This window comes from Centrocercus urophasianus, unplaced genomic scaffold, assembly GCF_019232065.1.
Source record: "Centrocercus urophasianus isolate 14NV4802_14NV808 unplaced genomic scaffold, USGS_Curo_1.0 seq_13, whole genome shotgun sequence".
In the NCBI taxonomy this organism is placed as follows: domain Eukaryota; kingdom Metazoa; phylum Chordata; class Aves; order Galliformes; family Phasianidae; genus Centrocercus; species Centrocercus urophasianus.
The window spans coordinates 30,341,324-30,352,406 of NW_024884475.1; the positions used below are offsets into that span (position 1 = coordinate 30,341,324).

Below are 11,083 nucleotides of genomic sequence, written 5' to 3' on the forward strand. Positions count from 1 at the left end.
AACTTAAATGAGGTGTCCAGAAAATAACTAGACTTAGGGACACAGACGTAGAAATTTTTTTAGACCACAACTCTTTATCTTCCTGAATGTGGCACAAGGTGACATTAGTAATGTGATAACTCATGGAACTTCCATCTTCAATAGGCTACTTAGCCATATTTCGTCTCAAGTCACTCACACTTGCATTTCTTTTACCCTGAAAAGTGTCTAAAAATTCAGAGATCAACAAACAGAGGCAGATGCAAAAACAGAAGTGCAGGATTTAAGAAATGACCACATTTAGGAATTGGGATGAGAGCTTTTTACTTCAAGTAAGAATTTCAAAGCCTACAGTTATTCCCCTTCTAAGATATTTATCAAACTTCCTGCACTTACCAGCATCAGTCTTGGTCAGCCTTTGGTCAGGAGTCTGTTGACTTCTGTTGACTTAGGGGCAGAGAATGTATTTAATCATTCAGATAGGACCTTTTCTCTCATGTCAGTAGTAAATTAAAACATTGCATAATGTTGTGCAGCAGTGGGCTTCTAGAAACATTACTTTGTCACTGAAATACTCTCCCTTAGTTCTCCTATAATAGGTAGATGAATTATAAAGCAACAGAATTTGAATAACTGTCTCACCATATTGCCAGGAAAGGTAATATCTACTCACTTCTGCTGAGTATTGCCTCAGGCTTTTGTACCAAAACATCACACTAGAACTCAGTGTTGTCTAGTAACTAACACTGAATTTAAAGTGTTGCCACAGTCAATCATGCTCAGTTTCCAGACCTAGGTCACCAAAGCATGTAAAAAAGGATCCACAAGTGATGACTCAAAGCCAAAGATTTTTTTTTCTTTTTTCTTTTCTTTTCTTTTTTTTTTTTTTTTTTTTTTAAATTAATTCCTGTTTGTTTAGGACAGAAGATAAAATGTGTTTATAAACCAGAGTCTGTTGCAGGTGCAGGGGACTCTGTTCCAGCTGGCACTCTGAAAGATCAATTACCTCTATCAAAGCTGTTCTGCTGCCTTTGCTGTCTAGTTGCTCATTTCTGAGTCTGCACGGGAACCCTACACACAGAGTGAATTAAAAAGACCAGGGCTCTGTGTTCAATACCCTCTTCGAGTGTACAATTTAACCATTAATGCTACAAGCCCTAATTCTTCTTAATCTGATCAAATGGTGGAAAAACATAAAAAGCTTTTGAGTTTGAAATGACCTGGCAATGATGATGCTATTCTCAATTGAGAATGCAAATGAAACCATGTAATACAGTGCTATAATTGAGAGAGATTGCATTTTTTTAAGTTGTTGACCAGGAATGGATGGATTGGTAGGCAAGCTATCAAAGAACTGTTATGGAATACAGCTTAATAAATATTATTCTGCAATATTTTCCTGTTGCCTGTGAAGCGTTACAGTGCTAAAGGGTGCATTGTATGTGGTGTTAGTAGGGTGTTGTGACAGCGATATTATCAATGTTTGTACAGGTTGTCACCAATACTTGAAATGACTTGTAAAAACAGCACCTTAATAATAATACCCTGCTACCATTACCGTGCTCTAGATGGAAATGTGCTTTCATTCTTTGGTACACAATCTATATATTACTGATTAATTTTCTATCTTCTTCCCATGGATGGTTTGCAAAAGACAGTGTTAACAACACTCTTAACAGCATGTGCAGTCACATCATTTGTATGGTAAGCTGTACGGTTATATTCATGTTATAAGGTTTTTTTTTTTTTTTTTTTTTTTTTTTTTTTTTTTTTTTTTTTTGGCATTCATTTCTTATTTACCACCAAACACCCCGTTAATTTTCATGGATGCATTTCAGCAAATGCTTTTTCTCCCCAACATCTACTACACCTGATGGAAATGTTTTCCTCCCTCAAAAAACACACATGATCAGGGCTCCAAAACCAGCATAAGCTGATCTTGAACCAAAGCCTATTGTGTTGTTCTCAAAATATCATACTTTTGAAGACTGTTATCTTACAGTCTGGTAGAAATGCGGGACATAATTTACTATTACAAAGAAGCCTTCCATCTTTTCAATTAGAAGTATTGCACTTATCATTGCTGGACCAGGAAACTCTGAAGACTTGCAAGACTGAAACGATGATATCCTTCAGCCAGGAAATGCTATTATGCTGCTAATGCTAGGCTGCGTGTACTCTGAATCCCACGTAGACATGAATACAATGCTACAGCTGGCAGATACCAGTGACGGTGTATGCTCAGTAGGAGCTCTAGAACACGCTGTAAAATAGTTCCTCTTGTGTTCCTGTGCATGTAGCACACACAAATTCAGGTGGGAGGTGATCTGCAGACACCCTTTTAGAACAAGCTGCACACAGTGCGATGAGGGCTGTGCACCCTCTCATCACGGCAGCCAGCCTACAACCGGGCTGTTTGTGGCACGGCTCCTGCAGCACGCCGAGGAGCGCTCCTCTCGCTGCCTCGCAGTTCCCTCGCTGCCCCCAGCTGCCAGCCGGATCAATGAGTTTTGCCCACTCATTTGCCCTTTGCCAAGGGTTTGGTTGACCTTTAAAAATGGAAAATCCTCCGTCTCCGACCTAAAAGTCCGCCACGAGGCCACGCGTTCTCATTACTACTGACCAAGGGCGCTAAGTGAGAGGACGTTCATCTCAGCGCTGCAGGGAGCGCCCACCGCCGCCTTCCCTCCGTCCTCACCCCAACTCAGGGCCGCGCCGACCCCTCTGACCGGCGACACGGCGCAGTCCGCTCCCCGAGGCAGGCACACCCCGGCGGCTAGGCTCCCCCACAGGCACCCCGCTGCCGGGACACCCGCCGCGAGGAGCGGGCGCTTCAAGCGGGACGGCCGCGAAGCCCGATTGGCTCGGCGCGCCGTCAATCATCCCGCCGGCGCTCACAACTGCGGGCCTCGTCCTTTCCCCACCCCACTACCACGGGGCGGGGCTCACGCGGCGGCTCTCGCCGCTGTGGGGGCGGGGGAGGGAGCGTTGTGCAAGCGGGTGCTTGCGAGCCCCGCGCCTGTGCCTAGGCACCTCCCGCCGGTCCCCTTCTCCCCGCTGCGAGCAGCCGGGGCCTCCCCCATGCGGGAGAGGAGAAGGCGGGAGCTGCTGGCCGGCCATACCCGGCCCCCGGCAAGCCGGAGCCGAGCCGCCGCCGCCGCCGCGCCGCTTCTGCCGCATCTCCCCGCGGCGCGCTGAGCTCTGCCCGTCGCGCCGCCCCCTCCCTCAGTCTTTCCACCTCCACCCCGCCGCCTGTTTTATGTTTTTTTATTGTTTGTTTTTTTTTTTTTTTTCGTCACCCCCTCACCTTCGGTTTTTATCCCGGCCGCGAGCAAAGTGTCTTCATGAGCGCAGAGGATGTCCGGGAAGCACTACAAGGGGCCTGAAGTCAGTTGTTGCATCAAATATTTCATCTTCGGCTTCAATGTCATCTTCTGGGTGAGTGGGCGCAACCCCCGGCCTCGCACCACGGAGGTCGCGGCGGCTGCGGGGCGCCCGAGCGCGGCTGGCGCGTGACAGATGGGCGCGAGGCGGGCTGGGGGGGGGGGCGAGGCCCTCCGCGCCCCTCACGCTAGCGGCTAGCGGCGTGCCCGCGGCTCGTGCCGCTCCTCGGCCCTCCGAACGGCTTTTGTTGTAGGTGCCGAGGGGCTTTCTTGCTTCCCCCCCTTTTTTTTTCTTTCCCTCGCCCCCTTTTCCCCCAGCCCCCGACTGCTTTGTGGTAGGGGAGCAGTCAGGCGCGCAGGCCTGGGGAAGGGATGGATCCGTGGGGATATCGGCACTGAAATATGTATGTGCTGAACGCAAGAAATCAAAGCCTCAAGTTCTGCGAGAGGTGCCGTTGGCAGGAGCGGTTACACAATGCCGAGCTGTGCGTGGAACGGCGTTATTCTGCTCGGCCATCAGCGCGGAGCGGTACCGGTAGGGGGGCAGCGGCTCAGCCGCCTGTTCCTGAGGGGCGCTGCGCGCACCGCAGCCCCGTGTTGCCCCGTTCCAGCAGCGGGCGTGGAGCAGCAGAGCCGTATGGCGGGATGGAACCCGCGTAGATTAGCGCTTCTAGCATCTTCTCAGTTTGTTGGCTCTGAAGGAGAAGCGGCTTCTTTTGGGTGTAAATTCCAAATTTTGGAACCACAGTGTGAAGGTGTGAACGATTAATCTTGTGTGTGCATGGACGATGAGTTCTTAGCACTGTGTAGAACATGAAAGTTGGGTGAAGGCTCTTAGGTGTGCAATCTCCTCTTTTCATGAGGCATTCCATTTAGCAGTATGAACTCCAGCAGGGTGAATGCCTTTCTAAGGGATAATGAAAATACGTTGGGTACGTATTTGGTATATTGGCTTCTTTGGACTATAAAGGTGGTTTGGGTCAATTAAAAAAACAAACAAACAAAAAAGACCCACCACCACTGTTTTTTTTTTTATGAATGTAAGTGATGAAGAATGAAGGAGAGAAACCTTGCCAGTACCAAGCTTGCAATTATTACTTTGGTCTTTATCTAGCTAATAAGGACTTGTAGTTCACCTTATGTCTGTGTGCCTGGGAACTAGAGGTGCGTGGTGTGGATGAGTTGGAGGGACAGGATTTTTGATCAGTAACACTCTCACAGTGAAATGTCTTTCCTTAATCAAGGAGATGTGTTGCTAGAATGAAGTTGACTGCAGTTATGTGCCTTTATGTCAAAGTTTGCTTGACCTACGAATGAGTATCCTGACCCTCCTGTGCTGTGTTTTTATGATCTGCTCAAGTTTAATGGTCAAGTTTGCTGTGGCTCTCTTCCTTCATCTGTTTTTTCATTTTGATTCCCGTGGGCATACACTGCTGAGAACACATATGTTTTTCAGGAGGGAGCAAGGCAGTGTGAGGACACATCTTGTGTGACGTGTCCTTGAACCAAAGAAGGAAGATAATGATGAAACACACATAAGTGTGTTATCTTGCTCCTCCAGGCACGCAATGCGATAGACGCCCTGTAACTTTGTTCACTTCATTCTCTGAAGGCAAATTTGCAGATGGTGGAAATAGGGAAGTGATATCTTCTTGGTACTTAGTGGCTGGTTGTTTTCTTATTCCTCTGTTGAGGCTGGCATGTGCAGCTTTTGCTTGGTGCAATGGAATGGGTTAAAGGAGATCTCGCTGGGCCACGTGGCTTTGTACTGCTGGAGTGGTAATCCAATGACCTGAGCATATCGCCTGCTCTGCCATTTGCTTGCTGTGTGGCCCTTGCTTACAGATTACCTGTTTTGCAAAATGCAAATCGTCTGGTGTCCTTGGCTAAACATCATGAGATCCACGCTCAAAAAGCACTTTATATGACTTCAGTCATTTCTTCTGTTATCTTTTTATGAGGTAGCTGCATTCGTTACCATGGTGGGAAGTGAGACAGTGACTCTTGCAGAATATATTTTAAAGTTTTTATGGAATTAATAGTAATTGTTTAATATTCTATCGTGAAACTGCGCCAGAAAAGCTGTAAAGAAAAATTGGAGGCTTGGATGTTCACACAAAGTGAGCATCAAACATAGCCATTAATGTAGTCCTTATGGATAGATTGAAATGATAAAGAGGTCATTGCATTATCCCAGTGACACTCTCCTGGGGTCTTGTAGACATTTAGATATGTGGAACACCTTTGTTAAAACTTTTGAAGCTTTCTTATATGCTGGTTTTAACGTAACCTGTTAAAATTTTAATGAAAACAAATGGAAAAAATACCCTCTATTATGCATCATAAAACAATGGTCTAAAAATAAAGAGAACTGAGTTGGAAGAGTAATGGTTTTGACAAGAAAATTATCAGTGCCTTGAATAAAGAAATACTGTAGATCTGCTGAAATTTTGTGGGAAATAATTGCTTGCGTTTGTTAAATGGGAGGTATTACAACAATACAGAAATTGGGGACTTTGTATGCTGCAGAATATAGGCAAAATAAATATCAGATGTTTTTCTCAGTTTTTATTTTGTGCTAATATGTTATTTCTAAACATATAGGGGAATATATATATATATATATATATATATATATATATAAAGGGAAAAACCATGGCAGATCTGTTGGAATAATTAGTATGGAAAATTGCACTCTAGTGCTCTGTCTTTAGTTGTGACTAAAGGAAAGGTGACACGATACTCTTATGGAGATAGTTGTTCTCCACCCCAGGCAACTTGCCCTTGTCTCTGCATCTCATAATGTTTTAGAAGAGAACTATATCCTCCAAGACTGTGGTAACTCATGTTCTAGGCATACTCGGCACTTTAATTTCTTTTTTTTTTTTTTGGCATCCAATGCTAGGAAGCAGGTAAATATACTGACAGTTCTTGTTTGGAGCTCTTTGAGGTTGTGGTGCTCTGTGGAAGTGCCTGCTTGGCATTTGCCAGCGTAATGTTTAGGAACTGAGACCAAATAGGCACAAATATATTGTGATGAAAAAGTAGAATTCAGTGTTTTGCTTTCCTTTCCGTTGCTCAGCTGCCATTGTGCTGATTGTTCATTAGGGCATGCTCCTGTGCTTTAACTTGGCCAGCATAATGCATACCTTTGTAGGCTGGTGGAAGAGTCGGTGCTTTTCAGTCAGCCTTTAAGTCTTTATCAGGGTGAATCATCATGTGTTGTGAACTAGATAAGACCTGCATGCATAGTGCAAGTTAAAAGAAAACAATTGTATTGTTTACTTGCATTCTTTACTGACATATTGCCCCTCATCCCATGTAGTCGTCCATGTAGAATGATGTCAAAGGTCTAATGCAAAAAATAAAAGTACGTCGCCTTGCTTCTAGAAAGGCAAGAACCATTTCCCCTTCTTACCTTTCTACTTCTGTAAGACAGTTTTAAACTGACTTTTAGTTCCAAGAGGTGCTTTAAATTCCTTTCTGTGCTTTACTGTGCTTGATGGGATCTGTGAATATATACTTTCATTTAAATTAGAATTTCCACATCAGCTAGAAGTCACTGACCCTAACTTAGTAGGAACAATGTGTAGAAAGCATTGACTCCTCAGACTGCAACTTTTACTTTATCTGGTGATTCACTTGAAGTCATGCAGCATGCTGCCATTATGACACATCAGAATATTGCAAGTCATGATTTGTATTTTAATTTGCTTGACATGTGCTGGTTTTGAGGGTAACTGTAGGGGGGTCTAGATAATCTCCTGAAGTACCAGAACATAGCAGAAAGAGAACTGAATGAAGTTGTGTGTGTAGTGGGAGAAGTGTTGGGAAAGTGTGCTGACCTTTGAGGACAAGAAATAGACTGTTTATTGAATTTTGTACGTTGTTGGTAGTTTGTTTTCAAAGGGGCAGAAGATCATTTTCTCATGCCAGCTACTTTTCAGACATCCACAAAGGAAGTTTTTATTATGTAATTTTGCCTTGCCACGTTGGTTTAAAAAAAAAAAAAAAAAAAAAAAAAAAATCCAAATAAGGCTTGTTCCATGTGGCCTTCAAATGCGTTCTGTAACACTTGATCTTTATATATTTGCTCTTTCAGTGGAAGTGAATGACATTCTGATCATGTCTCCCTCTCTCTACTCCCCCCCCTCTTTTTTTTTAATAATCAGATTACTATTATTGTTACGCTTTTAAAATCTAATATCACCAGTGACTCGGAGAGCATTTCATAAATGGTCCTACCAGAAACAGAACGGTTCTTGTCTGGAGAAAATGTATAACTGTTTTGTAACATTGAAGGGTAGCAATGTACATTGTATGCATTGATAAAATTGATGCATTGTAATGAGTTTGGGAGCTCTGAATTGCTGGGTATGTCTTTGAGCAGACGTAGCCCTTTAAATGCATACAGAAGCATGTGGTGTGCTCTGCCTTCCCTAGTAACTTTGCTACAGAGCATATCATTGGTTATTGGGAAAGAATGACATAAGGAACATGGATGAAGCTGTCTCCTTCCTAAGTGTTTGTGCTGCTCAAACTAGTTGTTTATAAATATGTTATTGTTTTAAGCTCTTTTATGGTTGGGGGGTTTGTAGAAGACTGAATAAGCCTAAGGACACCAGACTAAGAACTAGGGAAAAAGCACTGATTGTGGTTAATTGTGTAACTTACTGTGTTAGATTTCAACATACTTAACATTATTGGAACTATTAAATGCAGCTTACATAATTCTGCTGTACAGATGGATTTGGTAAATGTATTTACCAAACTCCCACCTTGTTTCACCTGATGGCATATCTACTGCAGAGCACTGAGAATACATTTTGGATCTTCAGCGTTCCAGTCAGAGAAAAGCTGATGAGCAACACCCTGAGTATGTGCAGTGGCAGCACAGTACTTCAGCAAGTGAAACAGTTTATAATTTTTTCCTAATAAAGGTAGTAGGTCCATGTTCCAGAACACTGAATCTGACGAAGAGGAGACTCAGGGAGTCTCCCTCTTTGGAGAAGAGGAGGCTCAAGTGAGACCTTCTTGCTCTCTTAAAAGCTACCTGGAAAGGAAGCTGTGGTGAGGTGATGGTTGGCCTCTTCTCCCATGTAACTAGCAATAGGACTAGGAGGAATGGCCTCAAGTTGCTCCAGGGGAAGTTCAGGTTGGAGATCAGGAAAAAAATTCTTCTCCAAGTGTGGTCACGTGCTGGAGTGGGCTGCCCAGGGGGTGGTGGAGTCACTGTCCCTGGAGGCTTTCTGGGAGCGTTTAGATGTTGTACTGAAGAACGTGGTGTAGTAGGAAATGTTGGTGATAGGTGGATGGCTGGACTGGATGATCTTGGAGGTCTTTTTCAACCTTGGTGATTCTATGATTCAGTGAAAGTAAACATACCATCCTAATTCACTAAGATAACCTCTTTGTGATAGGCTCTTCAATAATATATTTATCATGTATGTGCATACTCAACTATTCCATATGATACAAAGGCACACAGGGAAAGCAAGCAGCTGCTATGCTGTGGAAGAAGGTGGATTTTGAGCCCATATCAGGTACTGCAAATAGATGTAGGGGCAATTTTCAAATTGATTTTATTTTTCTTTTGTCTTATGTGGTGTATGGGAACTGCTGAGTCACGGCCTGAACCTCTGATTGATCACCTAAGGTGAGCAATGAGTCAGGCACAGGAGCACAGCTGAAGGCAATTCACCTGTGCTGCTGGAAGGGGTGGAGCCAGGCTCTTCCTCTCCTAGACCCATTTAAGAGCTGACTGCCAGTGGGGAAGGATCTCTTCTGGAGATCCCTCCTCTGGAGTTTTGCATTGGGCCCAGGACGCGGGTAAGCTTTCTATCTATTCTCTTTTTATTATTATAATCTGCTTTGCCAAACTCTCTTGTTTATTTCATAATTATAACATCTTTATATTCATTGACTATACACGTGGGAAGTGGAAATAAGAAAAATGCGAGGAACTTCCATCTTCTCCAGTGCAGAGGAGTTTCCAAGTATGCATTCTGTTTTTAAACACCCTTACATTTAATTCCTCAGATTACAATAATCCTGAAGTACTTCTGTACTTTTTAGCAAAATTTAATCTCTATTCCTTAAACTCTGTAAGATGCAGTAGGTAGTAGTTGGTAGGGGATGATACTTAAGTTACAATTAGTGAAATACTTCCAGGATACTTTCCTTCAAGTTCCCTTGCTACAAATAGACTTCTTGTAGATAGAACATTATAGAATGTTTTTGACACCGAGGTCACTGCTGTCTAGAAATCCAGAGCATCATTAAATGCTCGCAGTAGGTAGGTACCTCAGCAATTTCTACTCCCATATACCAAGGGCACAAACCAGTGCAGATCTGCTATGGGCATTTGGAATATTGTTTTGCTTCCAGTTAGAATAAGAGGTGAAAAAATATTTTTGACCCTAAGAAATATGACCTAATTCTGCCAGGCAAGGAATTTCAGTCTAAAGTATAATCCTGTGGGGTAAGTTCAGCCTTATACTTTGTGTTGCCCAAAATATGTAGCACATTTCTCAAATACTTGTCTAGCAGCAGGACTCTAATTGTTTTATTGATAGAGGCAGAAGTGAAGAGCTGAGTAATTCAGGAGTTAACCAAACTCTGTAGTGACCCCGAAGTGACTGTCACCATTAACCACAGAGGTGCATTCCAGTAAAGGAAATTGGCTTCAACTCTTCTAAATACATGATTTCATGGTTAGGATTTTGTAGCGACTTTGTATTTAAACACTTTTTTTCATATTTTTTTCCAATATTAAAACTTAGAAAAAATTGCAGTAATGCAAGAAAGAATTAAAAAAAAAAAAAAAAGTGTGTTGTGTTTTTTTTTTTTTTGTTTGTTTGTTTGTTTTGTTTTTCCTAATGTATTGAGATGCAATCTAGCATACTTCTATAGTGCGAGGTCCAGGAAAACATAGATTTTTCTCTACTGTTTTGAGGCCTAATTTATTTTCCATTGTACTATTGTACAAGTTTGGAAAACATCCTATTTCTTGTGAGTTTGCTGCTGCTCCTGCCAAAAAATATGTTCCCTGTTGGCTCCCTGTGGATGTGGATTTCCACTGATTTCAGCAGGACTTTGCACAAGCAGAAGGGTGGGTTGGGATGGCTATCACTGTTGCCTCAGTGCCCTGTGTGTGGCTGCTTCTGTAACCAAATCTACAGCCATTCACCTTCCCCTTTACTCTCATATTTAATAATGTCACTGACACACTGGGGTTTGCAGTCAAGGGAGCTTGATTTGGTATCAAACTCTGACTCAGTGTGATCTCATATAACCTCCAGATGGCCTGACTTGTGGAGATGCTCAGAACAGTCAGCTCCCACTCCTTCAGCTGTAGAAAACAAATGAGGCAAATGGCAGTAGCAGTGTTTATCTTAAGACACATCAATCTCCACCTTCAGCTAATGTTTCAACTTTCCAGTTGCTTTCCTCTGGACAGCATTTAGAATAAGCACTTCAGCACACGCAGAGGATCTTATGAATGAACTGTCAATTTCCCACAGAACTGGGGAAAAATCAATATGCCTCTTCCCAGCCTTGAAAATCCCTAGTGAAGGCTCCATTACATCAAATAGTATTGAAAATCATTTCAAGCAAAGTTCCTGATGTGTGGTGATAGAGGACTTCTAGTCTTTTTGCAACAAGGCAAATACATATTAAGAAAACTGCTTATTCTGTACCTGTTACTGTCTGGTTTTCTC

The 11,083-nt window shown here is 43.0% G+C and overlaps 1 protein-coding gene across 1 annotated transcript in view; it reads left to right on the forward strand.

The window, feature by feature from the left end:
• The first annotated feature begins 3,175 nt into the window (after positions 1 to 3,175).
• The window catches only part of TSPAN5 (tetraspanin 5), a 79,430-nt gene continuing 71,522 nt past the window's right edge, over positions 3,176 to 11,083 (forward strand). The window contains exon 1 of the mRNA XM_042812116.1: positions 3,176 to 3,417. Within this exon, the coding sequence (XP_042668050.1) occupies positions 3,337 to 3,417 (81 nt within the window). The 5' untranslated portion in view covers positions 3,176 to 3,336. The remainder of the gene's footprint in view (positions 3,418 to 11,083) is intronic.